The sequence below is a fragment of the Rosa chinensis genome, chromosome 1 (genome assembly GCF_002994745.2).
Source record: "Rosa chinensis cultivar Old Blush chromosome 1, RchiOBHm-V2, whole genome shotgun sequence".
NCBI classification, from domain to species: Eukaryota; Viridiplantae; Streptophyta; class Magnoliopsida; order Rosales; family Rosaceae; genus Rosa; species Rosa chinensis.
This window is the reverse complement of record NC_037088.1, coordinates 42,333,235-42,351,076: the sequence shown is the minus strand read 5'-3', so window position 1 is coordinate 42,351,076 and position 17,842 is coordinate 42,333,235. Positions and strand designations below refer to the sequence as shown.

Genomic DNA, 17,842 nt, shown 5'->3' with positions numbered 1-17,842 from the left:
GGAAATGAAAATTGAATACTGCAAGGGAATTCGTAAATGACACCTATTTTGGTGGAAATTGAAGTGGGGAATTTAATTGATGAATTCCTTCATTTTTTTTCCATAGAGAAATTTAAAATTTCCAGTTTGATAATGCCAAACGAGGGAATTAGCTTGTAGGAATTATGAAATCCTCACTTTCAATTAAATTCCATCATATTTTCTCTCATCCAAACACACTCTTAGAGCTTTTACCTTCTTGGGCTTTTCTGAAAAATCTGATCACTCTGAACTTCTACATAATATAATGATACTATGAATAAAATAAAACACAGGATGAATAAATTCTGAACAACCCACTTTTTCATAACTTTCCAAAACAGTTTTCAACTTCTACACCTTACTAGTTACCGTTAATTTACAACATATGCAAGCAGAAAAGGATTAAAAACAATGCATACATTTGTCCAGAAAGCAAGCCCTATCAGTGAGGCTTCAAAAGAATGATCACCCGATGATGACCAATCCGTGCCTCACTTACACAACCAAGGTGACGAAGGACCTGTGAAGCAGCAAAAGGCACCAAGAACAAAAGTTTCATCACTGTAAGTAGCTGAATTTGTAAAGAGTCATGAAAGATAAATGCTATTTCAGAGAATACACATATCAGAGCCATGATCTTCCAAGTCCAAGTAGATATGACAGAAACTACTACATTATCAGTTACTGAGAAAAGAGGATTGGACTTGAGACCTCTTTATTAGTGAAGATGGGAGCTCCATGTATTCACTCAACTTATGCCAAATAGAATTGAAGCTTTCTTGAGTGCACCATGATATTGTTTAAGGTCTACACAATACATGTTTGAAAAATAAAGACAAGAACCTTACAGTTAGTATTGCTTTTCCAGAGTTGTCAAGCTTCAAGGATGGTCCCTTCATGTCAGTTTCGAGAAAGAAGTGTTTTCCCTTTACTGCTTCATGCATTGCTACATCTCTTATTTCCTGTATTCATTATAGCGGTATCAATGCTAATGGCATACATAAGCAGCTATAAACCATGCTTACAAATATGAAAAGTTAACCACCAGTGAGAACTGACAAAGCTACATGCTCATTGATTCACATGGCAATACAAATTACAGAATCCCATACTTGACACATTGTTTGCATAAAACAACGGTTCCAAAAGGATATTGATTATTTCTCTTCTCTTTTCTTTTAGTACAGATGAACAATGAGCGACAAAATATGAGGTAGGCAGCCCCAATCCTGATAGAACTGGGAGTAAGGACCTGACTGGCCATAAAAAATTCAGAGAAGGGACGTCATCTTCATGACTAATGAAATTCAAGGGTTTATGAGGAAAGGGGGGGGGGGGGGGGGGGGGGGTGGGGGTAGGGGGTGGGAGAGAGAGATCTAGAAATTTGAGATGTAGAAGGTACTAGCTAGCTAAGTGTGTTAATTCCTTTAACATCTTACTTAGGACCAGAGAACAGACCCAATAACCTGATTTAATTCACTTACCGAGGCTTTTTCCCATCGATCTCCTGCCACCTGCATGATAATTGATAACCAAAATCAGACCTGTGCCAAAGATGTACAAACCAAAAATCAGAGGCAGAACAAAAACATTCTTCTTTGGAGCAGTTATGAGCTGATAATTCGCTTCAGCATATGTTGCCATGTCACTAATAGCTGCATTGACCTTCTCTAGTGTAAGCCTTCCTTTCATGTATCTGCAGTTAGTAATACTTAGAGCAAGAAAATGATGCCAATAACAAGGCTAGATACAGAAGACCTCTTTTTTCAATACCTACCCATCATGGAGTAGATACACAACAGCCTACTATATAGCATTACTTTTGAGGCCGTAGAAATCATTTTCTCCTCTTTGGAGGCAAAACAAACCAAGTTAAAGATGGCTTGATAATTTACAATTAGTGGTCTTTCAAACCTTTAAATTCATGGTATCTGGGATCAAAATTATAGCTGGAAAGAGTTGTACAACTTTCAAAGGGTAGAACATTCTTCAATACAGACAAAGGCTCATTTTATAAGATACATATATGAGTTAAAAGGCAGAGACCTCCTAATCCATTTTCAGCTCTGTCAGGGTTGTTTTCATTCTTAATATCTCTTTCTGAAACTTTTTTGTTCATTGAAAAAAATATATATATATATATATATATATATATATTCTTATTTAGCAAGAAAAGAAATTGCAGTAGTTTGTGAATGTATAGTACTTTAAAGTAGCGGAGAAATAACATTTTATACATTTTTGCCACTAGTTAACACTTGCGACAATGACAATACTAGATGGTACCCAAAGTTCCACCTCTATGTATATCACTTTGCCAGGTTAGCATTACTTGATTTTGAGATCTCTTATCAGACAGCCTATGTGACTATGTCCATGTCAGATGTACAACAGTATAAGTGACTACCATGATAGTATGCTATTGTTGTCCGAAAGAAAACAACGAAGACAGGACTTCCTCTTGAAAAATATAGCAAAAGAATTAAGAAAGGAAACTTTACTCACGATGACAAGGAATCCAGCTCTTCAGCACTTATAAACCACAATGGTGGCGTGGAACGACCCTTTTTCTCCTGAAATTAACAAAAACAGAAAGAATAGTGGCCCTCAAAATGTTTACAGAGCATGTAGCTATAGACGATTACAGAACAGACAAGTGTCTGTGTGTGTGTGTGTGTGTGTGTGAGAGAGAGAGAGAGAGAGAGATGTACCTTGGGTGGGGGTGGGGGTGGTGGTGCAGGATCCTCCTCAAGCTTGAAGGTCCCAGAACCAGCGTTTTGCTGCTGAGAGCTTTCTGGAAATAAACTGAAACAAAGAAACAGTATAAGCTCTCTACCAAACAAAAGCAAATAAATTTCAAACTCACATCAATGACATTTCATCTATTGATGCGAGATGCCCAAGAAAGTTGTATTACCATCTATTTGTGTCCAAAGTCAACATCGACATTCTTTCAGGAACATGAGTGGGGGCATAAATTGACATATCCTTCAATTTCCTTTGCTGCTTAGCGATGCATCGATCAGTTTCTGCCATCACATCGTACCATCTAATTATACAAGCAGTAGCCGACTAACAACTAAAACCTTCATTAACCTAGAAAACAAAAATTAAAAATCTCATTTAGACAGTTTATGATACATCCAGATGATCAAAAATGCTTCTTTAAATTTCCTAGTCCGAAGATCAAATTCTTTCCAATTCATCTTTCAAATTAATTTTCCAAGTAGCCACAAACACAATCATCACAAACTTCACCCAAACTTTTGAACAAATTTCCCTTAATCTTTGACATCATCTTTAAAGAGAAATGTTGAAAATCGTAAGACCTAGCATACAGATATATCAACATTTCATAAAATTTCTCAGAAATCAGACAAAGCCCAATCCACACATACTCAGAGAGAAAGAGAGAGAGAAAAGGAACTACTTTTGCTTTGGGGATGGCTAGGGTTTCGTTGCAAACCCGGTCTTTTCAGAAATCTGAGATAGAAAAGATTGTGCAAGAATTGTTAGCCAATGGGGTGATCAAGCCAAGTGTAAGCCCCTTCTCTTCCCCATTGTTGTTGGTTAAGAAGAAGGATGGGACTTGGAGAATGTGTGTTGACTATAGATCTTTGAATGCTGCAACTGTCAAAGATAAATATCTAATCCCAGTTGTCGATTAGCTATTAGATGAAATCCATGGGTCCACCATCTTCACCAAATTAGACTTGAGGTCTGGATATCACCAGATAAGAATGAGCCCTTCTGATGTAAGTAAAACTGCCTTCAGAACTCACAATGGCCGCTATGAGTTTTTGGTCATGCCATTTGGTTTGACCAATGCCCCATCCACTTTTCAGTCAGTGATGAATGATATACTGAGAGATTATTTGAGAAAATTTGCCTTGGTTTTCTTTGATGATATTCTAGTGTACAGTCCTTCTGTAGAAGCACACTTGGATCATTTGGAGAGGATTTTTAAGACGTTGCAGCAACATTCCCTTCAGGTAAAACACAGCAAATGCAGTTTTGGTGTTCCAACAGTGGAGTATTTGGGACATGTGATTGGTGCTCGAGGAGTTGCTGTGGATCCAGCAAAAATAGAATGTATCAAAAATTGGGGTAGACCACAAACTTTGAAAGGTTTGGAGAGGGTTTTTGGGGCTTGCAGGATATTATAGGAAATATGTGCAGCACTTTGGTACCATAGCCAAACTCCTTACTGACATGCTGAAGACTGGAGGATTTCAATGGACTCATGAGTCAATGGCAGCTTTTGAGAAATTGAAGCAAGCCCTCATGAACACTCCGGTATTAGCCCTGCCTGATTTTTCAAAGGAATTTGTTATTGAATGTGATGCATCTGGAATTGGGATTGGAGCCATACTATCCCAGGAAGGGCATCCCATTGCCTTTCTTAGTAAAGCCTTGGCCCCGAGACACATTGCATTATCAGTTTATGATAAGGAAATGCTTGCAGTGGTATTTGCAGTCCAACATTGGAGACCATACTTACTGGGAAACCATTTTAAAATCTACACAGACCATAGAACCATCCAATACTTCTTGGATCAGAAGATTTCCACTCCAACACACCAGAAATGGCTATTGAAACTAGCTGGTTATGACTACTCTATTGCTTATAAGGCTGGTAAGAACAACTCAGCTCCTGATGCTTTATCAAGAAGGGAAGAGTTCAGTAATATTCAATCTGAAACCATCACCAAGTATGGAACACTAAATGCAATTACTGGGATTTCTTCACCTGTGCACAACTATCTCACAGAGATTCAAAAAGCCACTGCTCTTGATCCTGAGGCTAGCCAAATCATTCAACAACTGGAGCAGGGTACCAATGTCTCATCTCTTTACTCCTTGTTTAACTCTCAATTAATGTATAAGGGGAAGTTGTATGTCCCACAACAAGATGGTTGGAGGGCTAAAATTATTGCAGAATTTCATGATGGTTACAGTGGTGGTCATGCTGGAATTCACAGAACAAAGAAGAGGATTACAAGGTCTTTTGCTTGGCCAGGGCTACACAAGGATGTTCAAACGTATGTGGCTGAATGTCATCTTTGTCAACAAAATCACTATGAGACTATACAGCCACCAGGCTTGCTTTAGCCAAATGTGATCCCAGACAAGGCATGGACAAGGATCTCGATGGACTTCATTGAAGGACTGCCCACTTCTGCAGGTAAAAATGTCATAATGGTTGTGGTGGATAGACTAACTAAATATGGTCATTTCATACCCTTAGCCCATCCCTACACGGCTGCTGTCATTGTTCAGAATTTTGTCCAACATGTTTTCAAGCTTCATGGAATGCCTGAGTCCATCATCTCCGATAGAGATCCTGTGTTTCTGAGTAACTTTTGGGAGGCTTTATTTAAGGCTCAAGGAACCTCTCTTGACAAGAGTTCAGCTTACCATCCCCAAACTGATGGCCAAACCGAAAATCTTAACAGAACACTAGAGCAATATTTGAGATGTGTAGTGGGAGATAAGCCTCACTCTTGGGTGGATGCTTTACCTTGGGCTGAACACTGGTATAATACTGCTCACCGTTCTGCTATAGGCATGACTCCATTTCAAGCCTTGTATGGTTATGAGCCTCCCTCCATCAGGACATACATACCAGGCTCCACTGTAGTAGCAGCTGTTGATAGCCAGCTCAAGACTAGGGATGAAGTGTTAGCTATTATTAAAAGGAATTTACAAGTAGCTCAAGCACGAATGAAGAAATTCTATGACAAGAACCATACTGAGAGGACATTTGAAGAAGGAGAATGGGTATACTTAAAGCTCCAGCCGTACAGACAACAATCAGTCAAGAAAAGAATTGTTCACAAGCTTGCCTCCAGATTCTATGGACCATATCAGATTAAGCAGAAGATTGGTAAAGTGGCGTACAAATTGAAGCTACCAAGTACAGCTAGAGTTCACCCTGTATTCCATGTGTCTCTACTAAAAAAGAAGATTGGGCAGTCAGCTATGGTCTCTGCACATTTGCCCCCAAATATAGATCCCTATAATCCCAGATGGTATCCTGCTAGAATATTGGACAGGAAGCTTTTTAAACAGGGAAATGAACTAGTAACCAAGTGGTTAATTCATTGGATTGGCACGGCAGAGGAGGAAGCCACATGGGAGGATGCTGAAGAAATCTTGCAGCGCTTTCCTGAATTCCAAGCTTGAGGACAAGCTTATCTTATGGGGGCTGGATTGTTATGAAAAATAGCTTTCACGTGATCATTAGTTAACTAATTAGTTAATCAGTTAATTAGTTGTTATCTGTTAATTAGTCTATTATGCTTAATTAATCAAGTTAGGGCTTTATCCCGTCTTGCTCACTCCATGTGCGACATGTGTCCACATGATTTGGAGTATATAAACTCCCTTGCTGTAACCATCAGCCTCCATCGATGAATAAAAGTTTATTTTGCTCTTCCTGCTTTAATTTCCTTGCAATTTCCTTTCAGTTGGGGCTTTGAACCTAACACCCTGCTTTCTCAGCCTCCATATCTCTCTCTCTCTCTCTCTCTCTCTCTCTCTCTCTCTCTCTCTCTATATATATATATATATATATATATATATATATATATATATAGAAAGCTTGGATCTTTGATTCGTCGATTTTCGTTTTGAAGTTAGGAAAAGTTGCTTTGGCGGGAAAATGAGAAGCATTTGAGATTTTGGGGTAGGAGAAGATAAAGGAGACGGCGTTGTTTCAATAAAGGTTACCAAGTAGTGAAAATTATCTCGATTTTTTTTTTTTTTTTTTTTTTTTACAATGGAGGCAAAAGTCACGCAAAGAGAAGGAAAGAAAACTTTTTTTTTTTGGTAAGTAAGGGATCAGAAGACCCAGAAACAAAGAGACAAACTAAAAAGAAAATAGCTAGCTTGGCCTATCATCAGGCCTAACAAGGATTCTTCTTTGCTGGGTCACACCGACAAGATCATCAAGATAAGCAGAAGAGGCATGAATGGGAGGACCATCAAACTCAATTATCCCATAGTCATGGTTGATGCTCTCCTTGGCAAGGCAGTCTGCAACCATATTACTTCCTCTATAAATGTGCTTTAGGGAAAAGCAAAGGAAGCCTCTGATCAAATTTTTGTAGCAACAAATAAGAGAGCCCATGGGATGAAGAGCAACATCAGATTGAGAGATCAACTTCGCTAAAATTGCAGAATCCATTTCTACTTCAATATGAGTGATGTGACATTTAAGAGCTTGTTGAAGACCATAATATAGACCCCAAGATTCAACATCTAAAACTTCACCTATACCCAAGTTTATTTGAAAACCCTTGATCCATAAACCATTAGAACATCTGATAACCCCTCCAACACCAATTTTTCCAGAATGTCCATTTCTACTACCATCAATGTTGAGTTTATGGGATCCATGAGGAGGTTTCATCCAATTTAGAAGGGGAAGACAATAGGATTTGTTCAAATCAGATTTCAACTGAGCATTGTTCCATTCAGAGATAGCAGCACTGATGACCATACCTGGATGATTTGGATTTCGAAAGTGAGCCTCAAAAATATGCTTGTTCCTCCATTTCCAGATGAACCAACATATGAAAGCAAAAGTAGAACACCAAAGATTTCCAGCATTGCATTTGGCTTTGCAAAAGAGATTAGCCTGTAACCAGCCTTCCCAACTCATGGAGAAAGTAAATTTAACAAGCTGAGGTAAGGTGAAGGAATTCCACACATTAAGAGCAACAGGACAATCTTTGAAAAGATGAGAAAGGGATTCACTATTGCAGCGGCATATAGGGCAAGTATCATCATCGGTGAGATTCCTTTTGACTCTGTGAGCATTGGTGAGAAATTTACCATGACAGAGAACCCATAGGAAAGTCTTGAGCTTTGGGGGAACATGCATTTTCCAAATAAATTTCCAAGGAGAGTTCATTTGATCATAGTCCTCAAAGAAGATGTTGTAAGCTAACTTGACAGAAAAAGAACCATTGGAAGTGCCTCCCCAGATTTGAGTATCATCTCCACAACCATCAAAACTAGGAGGAATTCGCAAAATTTGATCAGTAATATCAGTAGGAATACGAGCAGAAAGTAAATTCAAGTCCCAACCATTATCATTCCAAAAGCTACAGACAGTAGCCTCGATATTAATAATAGAATCAGGCAGAGCATAATTGATAAATGCAGTAGGAGGGAACCATACATCAGTCCAAAACTTGATTTTCCTACCATCACCAACCCTCCATATAAGACCTTTTTTCAAGAGATTGACACCATTAAGAACACTTCTCCAAGTACTAGAGCAGTCTTTAGGTTGCTGATAGTTTTGGTCGAACAAATAGCCACGTTTCAAATACTTTTCTCTATAAATTGAAGCCGACAAGCCAGGATCATTTTGAAATAACCTCCAACCAGCCTTAGCAAGCATAGCTTGATTCATATCAGCAGATTTTTTGATTCCTAAACCACCAAGGTTTTTAGGCAAGCAAACTGTATCCCAATTCACCAGATGAATTATTTTTTTTATTTTCAGTATCTCCCCATAAGAAATTCCTATTTAGCCAGAGAGATAAGATTATGGGAGAGCTTTAATGAGGACCTTATAAATAATGATTAAGTGAGGACTTTTGAATAAATAATTTGATGAATACATTAAACTTTAGTTGATATTAAAAGAGATTTTGTCCATTTACTCCATTTTAAAGATTTTTTTTTCTTACTTACTCCATTAAGTTTTTTTAATTTCTCCTACCCAAAACACTCTAAAGAAGTCTTCCCTAATACCCCATTAAATTTTTTTTAAGACTATTTTACCCTCACCCCATTGTTACTTAGAGAGAGAGAGAGAGAGAGAGAGAGAGAGAAAGAAACCAGGAGACTACGCCGGATTCCGACAAACTTTAGCCAAAATCTAGTGACCAGTCGCCGGATTTTAGTCACCAGTCGCCGGATTTCAGTCACCGGCCATCAGAATTCCATCACCAGTTGCTGCCCACCAGATTTCTCTGTAAACCTCGCCTGAGGTCCCCAAAGAGGTCATCGAAGATCTCATTGGTCACTAGAAATGTCTATTGCCCCCAAATAGACGTCTATTGCCCCCCAATAAATGTCTATTGGAAGTCAATAGAGGTTTATAAAACCTCGCCGGAAGTCTCCAAAGAGGTTGTTGTAGATCTCATATAGGGCCGGAGAGGTTTATTGCCCCCTGAATAAAACTGTATTGCCCTCAGTAGACGTCTGTTGCCCCCAATAGAACTTTCGGTCCCCAGAATGAGAACTAATCTCAATAAAATTAAACAAGTAAAACTCTGATTAAGGAAAAAAATAAGAACATTACATCAATTCAAAACAACTATTGCACCCCAATAGATATTCAAAACATTTTTTTTTTCTTTTTTCTTTCCTTCTGACCCCATTTTACTATAAAAGAAATGATTTGGGCACCCACATCAAGAGTGGACACGTTTCTGGCCAGTGCTTCGGAGCTCCGACTCCGAGATAGCCTACCAAGTGTTGGACTCTGGTAAGGTAGCTCTGACCGGAGCTGCTTCGTCATCTTCAAGAATGGATACTGCTTCTCTGATTGGCGCCGTAGACAGGAAAAAAAAAGTGCAGATCGCCGAAATCGACCAGAAGCTCGAGGTTGTAAACGGCGGAATTTGCGGCACGTGCTAAGGCTTGAGGACGTCAGTGGCAGTCGCTCTCTGCCAGAGTTGACTCAGCGCTCCATTTTCGTCGCCGTCTGATCTCAACAAAGTCCTCGAACTGCAGCATCGTCTCCGGCCTCTGCGGCGCTCTTGTCTCAGGAACGGGCACGTTGCGGGAGGAGGAAGATTGAGAGAGAGAGAGAGAGAGAGAGAGAGAGAGAGAGAGAGAGAAGATGGCATGAGGTAGTTTATTAATTAGTTCGAGGGTAAAATTATCATTTAGTTGTTAAATGGATAGTGGGAATAAGAAACTGTTGTTGGGGTAAGTGAGATAATTTTTTTGCTCATTTTGGTGCTTTGGGTAAAGAATCCTTAATTTTATGCATATCATCCAACCGTTCATTCAAAGGTTTTCATTAGAAAATCTCTCCAAAAGAAAATATAAATTATAAGAGCAACTCCAATGGTTTCCCTATAATTTCTGTATTATGAGGAAGCAAATGTCTAATCTTCATAATTTTTCTGCTCTGACTCCAATAGATACCATATTTTACAGTTTTCTTAATTTATTACAACAATTAAATGTTTTAATTTAAAAAAAAATCAATAATAACTAGTTTTTAACTGCTATTGAGGAGATTCATTGAAGTCTGTTTCACTGTTGAGTAAGTCAGTGAAATTCAATGGCGTCGAATTTATATACAAAAATGCAAAGATAGCACTTCGAATCTTGCTTTTTTAAACACTAAATAAATTAGGTTCAATAGAAATAAGATAAATTGAACACAACAACAGATGAAAAAAATTCATACTTGTAAAAGTAAATGAGAATTGGAATTGGTCTGCATTTCATAGTCCCTTCATATAGGGAGAGAATTATAACGGAAATATCAATTACAATGATGACATTAAATGCTTATTGATATGTAATCGATGTTGACTGATGGTAATCACTAATTCCTTAGTTCCCTCTTCGTCAGTCACTTTGACGAAGGCACATAATGTGCTTTTCCTTTAACACTCCCCCTTGTGCCAAATCAAAGACAAAATGATGCATAAGTTGTTGCCTCACTAAAAACCTTTGCCAAGTAACAATAAAAACTCTGTGGGACAAAAAATACACATTGGTCAAAGGAAAAGAGCACAATGCACCTTTTACATTTGAGGATGACATGTGTGTGTTAGACTTCCCTTGACGTCTACACCTCCCCCTGATCCTTACATTAATCAATGGAGTTTGGAAAATCTTCGCATGCCTATGTTTTTCACATGTTTCTCAAATGTACCCTTAGGCAATGATTTGGTGAACAAATCTGCCACATTCTCCTCAGACATTACTTGATTCACTTGAATCTTGAGGAGAGCCTGTTGTTACTGATTGTAGAAAAACTTTGGCGATATGTGTTTTGTATTATCACCCTTGATATATCCTAGCTTCATCTGTTCGATGCAAGCTGCATTATCTTCATAAATGCAAGTAGGCTCTTCAGTGGTAGAACTCAATCCACTAGTCCCACAAATATGTGTAATGATAGCTCTTAACCTTACACACTCACGAATCGCCTCATGTAGAGCAATGATCTCTGAGTGGTTCGAGGAGGTAACAACAAGGGTTTGCTTGGTTGATCTCCAAGATATCACCGTGTTCCCAATGGTAAATACATAACCAGTTTGGGAACGACTTTTATGTGGGTCAGAGAGGTACCCAGAATCAGCAAAACCAACCAAACCATCATTTGGGGTTTTGGTGTAGTGAGTGGTGCTTTCGCTGTCAACATTTCCTTTAGGGATTGTAGTTCCATCTGCGGTCCCTCTTGTCTCTCTGTAGGGAAAGAACAGTCCCAAGTCAATTGTTACTTTTAGGTATCGGAAAATGTTCTTGATACCATTTTAGTGACGCTGCGTTGGCGCTGAGCTAAATCTAGCTAACAAGTTCAACGAGAATGCAATGTCTAGTCGAGTACATTAGGGTAAGTACAATAATGCGTCATGTTGCACTTAGATAGGCAATTTCAGCTCCCAACACCTCTTCGTCATCTTCCTTTGGACAAAATGGACCAAACTTCGACCGATCATGGGAGTGCTAGCAGGATGTGCTTTGTCCATGTTAAATCGCCTGACTTTTGGACATACGCAGACTGGTGAATTAGTATTCCACAAACTCGGTGTTCTAGTTTAAAGCCTAAACAGAATCGAGTTTTCCCAAGATCCTTCATCTCAAATTCGGATTTCAAGTATCTCGCGATTTCTCTTATTTCATCAAGAGTACCTATTATGTTCATATCATCGACATATACTACTACAATTCAAATCCTATACTTGTTTTCATTAAGAATACGGAGGGGCATAATTCATCGTTCTTATATCCCTTCCCAATCAAGTAGTCACTTAGATGGATACCACATCCGCCCGGATTGTTTCAATCCGTAAATCAATCCATAAAGTGAGCATTTCAACTTAATTGCAAACGCACTCTGTGGTTTAGAGTCACTTGACTTGGGTAATGTAAGGCCATAGGTGCTTTCATATACATCTCTGAATCAAGATTCCCATAGAGATATGCAGTAACCACATTCATGAGCTGCATTTCCAGTCCTTCAGAAACTACCAAGCTAACTAAATAGCGGAACGTTATAACGTCTATTACGGGAGAGTGTGTCTCCTCGTAGTCAATTCCAAGGCGTTGTGAGAAACCTTGCGCCATAAGGCGAGCCTTGTACCTCAGGACTTCATTCTTCTCATTACGCTTTCTGACAAAGACCCATTTATGTCCTACAGGCTTTACACTTAGTGGGTTTAGCACTACCTGACTAAATACCTGTCTCTTTACCAGAGAATCTTGTTCTGCCTGAATTACTTCTTTCCATTTAGGCTTATCTACTCTTTGTTGACATTCTGCAACAGAGCGTGGTTCGATATCATCGTGATATATGATTTCTTGAACAATAGTGTATGCAGATACATCATCAATGTGTATAGAAGATCTTTCTATCAACTTATACGCACTCTCATAATCCATTGAGATTTCTTTGTTCTCTGGAATCATTTCAAACATCGGAGCGTACTCCGGTATTGATTCATGGACATAACTATAATCAGAGACAATCTCATGAGAGGGATTCTCTACATTGATGATTAATGGATCGGTTTGTGCCTTACTCGCCTTCTTATTCCTTGGGTGAGTGTCAATCGAACCAAGTGGCCTTCCCCGGCCTCTTCCTTTAGGGAGCCACGGCCTCAACCACACCTCTACTAAGTGTGGTTGCAGCGCCTCTATCTGTGGCGCTGTGCCCATTGTTGGGGACTTCTAACCTTGCAGGCACATTTGCAACTGGTATATGTGATCTCGTCACTTTTGAGATATCAGTAAACGCATCAGGCATCGAATCTGCTACGTTCTGAAGATCGATTATTCTTTTCACTTCACTTTCACTTTGTGAAATGCGGGGATTCAAATGAGACACATTGGAGATAATCCTTTGGAAAATCCTTTTTCCTATCTCCCCCTAACAACGGGAAGACTGTCTCATTAAAGTGACAATCCGCAAATCTAGCGGTAAAGAGATCACCTATCAAGGGTTCTAAGTAGTGGATAATTGTTGGAGATTTGTATCCAACATAAATACTTAATAGTCTCTGAGGACCCATTTTGGTGCGCTGTGGGGGCGCAATTGGCATAGATACTGTGCAACCAAATACGCGTAAGTGTGAAATATTAGGCTCATATCTAGTTACCAACTGGTACGCAGAAAATGGTTGGCTAGCAGTAGGCCTGAAATGAATAAGTAAAGCTGCGTGCAATATTGCATAACCCCAGGCAGATATAGACAGGTTGGTGCTCATAACCAGTGCCCTAGCCACCTTCTATAGCCTTTTGATGGTGGCTTCTGCGAGACCATTTTATGTATGCACATGGGGTACAGGATGCTCAACATCGATCCCAATAGACATGCAATAATCATCAAATGTTTTTTTATGTAAACTCTCCAGCGTTATCAAGCCTTATAGACTTGATAAGGTGATCAGGGTGGTAAGTTCTTAAACGTATAATTTGTGTTAGGAGTTTTGCAAATGTAGCATTTCTTGTGGACAATAAAGCAACATGTGACCAGCTTGTCGAAGCATCCACCAGAACCATAAAGTACTTGAATGGTTCGCATTCAGGATGGATAGGTCCACAGATATCTCCTTGTATCCTTTGTAAGAATGAAATGTTTTGTTTTGTGTCTTTAGCATAGGAAGGTCTCGATCCTGTTTTTGCTAAAGAGCAGACTTTGCTAAACGAATGATGTGCCTTTGAAATAGTTAATAAGGCATAATGGGAGGGAGGTAGTACTACTTCTGGTATTTCAGAAGGCAATGGCTGCATTTGAGCAGTATTAGGACTGACACCTTGCAGTGTGACGGATTTTTGTCCCATTTTATTTTTCCCTCAAAAGAAGAGATGTCCGTGTGAGTTCTTTAAAATACGGATCATCATGTCACGACCAGGGTACCCCAGGAGGTCATGCCAAAGCCTGTATGAGTCAGTGTCCTACATTTCATTGTTGGTGACAACATAGGTTAGTGATCTGAATCGTAGTGAGGTACAGTCTACTAGATTGACTCATAAGTTTCTCTAAAATGTGTTTCCTTCCACATTCATTAGAGGTAATATAAATGTATTCAGTTCCATTCTCACTGCGTGTTTCTACATGATAACCGTTGGCACAAATATCTTTGAAAACTTAACAAGGTTCGATTAGCTCTTGGTGAGTATTTCTATTTGGATAGAATGACAATCTTTTCATTTTAATAATTTTTTCTTTTTCTAGATGTATTGCTTTACATATTTATAGTGCTATTTCGAACCATGTAAATATGTGTAGTAAATAAATTCGAATAAATTCAATGCTTTAGAATAAAATCCGAAATTTATTAATAAGCCAATGATAATCAAATCAAGGTCTTGTTCAGAAATCTAATTCATCAAACCATTATTGAAAATAAACTTTAAGATCAAGTAATAGTCTAATTAAAAATGAGGCATTATGCCTTCACAACTTTGGAAAATAAAATAAATAAAGCAGATCAGTCAAGATTGAGAGCATCCATTGACTGAGCAAGTGCCTCGTTGCCATTGAAGTCTGCAATTGTGAGGTTGACGTCTGGGTCATGGCCTCCTTCTTCCATATAGTGAGCCTTTTGTTCTTTAGACTCCCTATACCTCTTGTAAGTAGCTGCAACTATGTTGCTTCCTTGGCAGTTCTTATACCAATGCCCAATGACTCCACACCTATAGCATGGTTCATTGCCAACTCTTTCCTGTTTGACTGAAGGGTTCGTAGGTGCTTTTTTCACCTTGTTTCCACGACCCCCCCCCCCCCCCCCACGTCTCTTTCCACGTGGTGCATTGTTGCCACAAAGGCAGTTTTCACATCAGAAACCCAACGATGGTACTCAAGTCCTTTTGAGTCCATGATGTCAAATTCTGGTCGAGTTGGATCAGTCATCTACATAAACAAGAGGGAAGATATAAATTACACAATCATAAAGACATCCACGTGAATTATTTTCCAAAAATATGAATTAGATTTCAAGACCAAAATTCGTAATGGTCACACATTTTTTTTCGATGCTATATGAAAATGCTTTATCACTGTAAGTGTGTATGTATAATGCACATAAATTTTCATTATCATGGCAAAACGGAATTTATATGTTGCATTCTAAAAATAACCATAGCACATGTAATAATAAATAAAACATAGCATATATAAAAAAAAAATACATGGCATGCTCAAAAATCACAAATATACACCAAAATATATGTTACACATAATAGTAGTAGTAATATATCATGCGTAAAATAAAATGTAAACAATAGCATAATATAAAGGCATGATTAGGAATAATTATATAAGCGTAAATAAAATTCACAAAACATGCTCACAATTGCATAAAGAATATATAACAAAATATACATGGCAAGTTCAAAATAAAGTATAAACCATAGCATAATTAAAACATGCTTAAACATAGGGTGGTGCTATTCACACACCCTTTTTCTCTATTCACACACCCCCTCTACTTTTTTTATTACTTTAATTCAATTTTTTATATAAATTACCCTAACTACCCTCCCTTATAATTATGTTTCTTTTTCCTTTTTCTTTTCTCTATTTGGCAAGTCAATCATCCCCAAATTCTAAACCCTTATTTTCCCGCAGATATATAGAAGACTTCAAAACTTTTTTCGATTCTCTCTTTTCTTTTCCATCAAAAACTTCTTTCATAGTCATTCTATATCTCTAATGTGATGCTTTGAAGTTCAATCATGGCAGAACAAGAAACTTTAGACCTATCTTTGGATAAAATTTTACATATGATTGCAATGGAGACATGAAAGAAAAATATGAGCTCGGTGATCATTCGAGCCCGTTAGAATCCATCATTGTTGATAAGATTCTAACTGAAATTATTTGGTGTATTTGAATCCACTGAGCAACTATAGAACTTTACAACAGCCTAATAATGATGACCTTATAATGATAGACATGATTTGTTCTACTATATTATGCTAGTAGAACATAATATTGTCCCCACAAGAAGATTGCAACTCATTGCATTCAATATTATGTAGAGCATCTCCAAATTATGTGTACATTATCGGCTGCAGTGTGGAAGTTTGTGGCCGAAGTGGATAAAACGCTGATTATATATATTTATATATATATATATATATAATTTGAGGATGATGCACCTGTATTAAGAATCATAAACAAACAAGCATTGAGTTTGGTGCTTTGCAAAGCATGAGGACAAACTTTGCAATTTGGATTCAGTTAGATGAAGGTAATTACATGAGAAACATATTCCTTGTCTAATAGTATAGGTCATTCTAGTTAATAAACTTACTAGTTTCCCTTAATTTATAGGTAAAAAAATTGATTTATTGTACAATGATATTTGATTCATGATTAACTCAACAAATAGAAAAAGAAAAAAGAAAAAAAAAACATAATTACAAGGGAGGGTAGTTAAGGTAATTTAAAAAAAAATTGAATTAAAGAAATAGAAAAATAGCCTTTGTGTGAATAGAGAAAAATGGTGTGTGAATAGCACCTCCCTAAACATAATTATGTAAAACATAAATAACAAGACATGCTTAAAAGGATTAAAATTATCTAACTAAACATGCTCAAAAGTTCTAATTATGAATAATTAAATATACCATAGTACGAAAATAAAATAAAAGAGAACATACTTGGTTTCGAGAAAATAAAACAATCCTAGTGTATGCGCGTGTTGATGCAGGCGTGCGTAGCGATGTTTTGGGTTTGAGAAAAACTGGGCCGTTTCCTCTCTCTTTTCAGCAGTGGGCCACGGGTCTTTTTTTTTCCTTTCTTTTTTCTGTTTTTTTTTGGGCTGCAGAGCCTTTTTTCTTTTGGGCCGGGATTCCTCTCTTTATGGGCCGGGGGGCCTGTTTCTTATTTTTAGCTCTTTGGGCCGGGTCACTTTTTTTTTTCTTTTTCTTTTCTTCTCTTTTTTTCTCTTCTCTCTTTTTTTTTTTTTTTTTCCTCTCTTCTTCCTCCTCCACTTGGATTGCAGATGGGTGGCTGACTCAAGTAGTTGGCGATCATTGGTGACTGCAGCGAGGTTGGGCTGGATGTTGGCTGGACGAGGGACACGGTGGAGGAAGACAGACTGGACGGGAAGGCCGGAAGAAGGATCTGGACGAGGGCGGAAGGAGGATCTGACTAGAAACCATGGTTAAAACTTAAAAGGACATCCATATTGCATCATGTATGTTTAATGTAATAATATTTTTTTTTTCCATCTGATTTTACAGATATTTCTTTATTTTATCAGGATATATTTTAAATATCTTATATATCAAGGATATTTGACGATATGTTGTGATATCACCACCCTATTTAATAATGCCACATTAACAACAAATAAACTCATTGATTAGATTTTTTTTCTTTTTCAATTTTTTTTATAAATAAAATACAAAGCCCCCTCTCCCTCAAGTTCTCTACAGTTATCTGACACGCTAAAAGTAGCACGCAATTTAATCCTGTAAAATGTCATCGTTAGTATAGAATGAGTAGGGATCGTTCTAACAGAGGATTAAGGGTACACCTGTAATTGTGAAACAAATAAAGAAAAGTATTATTTACAAAAATAAAATAAAGAATATAAAT

The 17,842-nt window shown here is 37.9% G+C and overlaps 1 protein-coding gene across 2 annotated transcripts; it reads right to left on the bottom strand.

Moving 5' to 3' along the window:
* Positions 1 to 320: 320 nt before the first annotated feature.
* LOC112176607 (spindle and kinetochore-associated protein 1 homolog) lies at positions 321 to 3,601 on the bottom strand. Of its 2 annotated transcripts, none has more exons than XM_040514513.1 (6): positions 2,939 to 3,601; positions 2,733 to 2,826; positions 2,527 to 2,594; positions 1,506 to 1,565; positions 870 to 983; positions 321 to 541 (listed from the first exon to the last, which is right to left on the bottom strand). In XM_040514513.1, the coding sequence occupies exons 1-5, from the start codon at positions 3,055 to 3,057 to the stop codon at positions 977 to 979; spliced, it is 348 nt and encodes a 115-aa protein (XP_040370447.1). In that variant the 5' UTR covers positions 3,058 to 3,601; the 3' UTR covers positions 321 to 541; positions 870 to 976. The 2 variants fall into 2 exon arrangements, with proteins under 2 accessions (XP_040370447.1, XP_040370450.1); XM_040514516.1 differs by having other exon boundaries at positions 1,506 to 1,535.
* Between the last annotated feature and the right edge of the window lie 14,241 nt (positions 3,602 to 17,842).

Coding starts and splice junctions, on each gene's coding strand:
- LOC112176607 (XM_040514513.1), bottom strand. CDS start 3,057: ATGGCAGAAACTGATCGATGCATCGCTAAGCAGCAAAGGAAATTGAAG. Junction 2,827..2,938: donor ACTTTGGACACAAATAGATG/GTAATACAACTT, acceptor TCTTTGTTTCAG/TTTATTTCCAGAAAGCTCTC. Junction 2,595..2,732: donor CACCCCCACCCCCACCCAAG/GTACATCTCTCT, acceptor TGTTAATTTCAG/GAGAAAAAGGGTCGTTCCAC.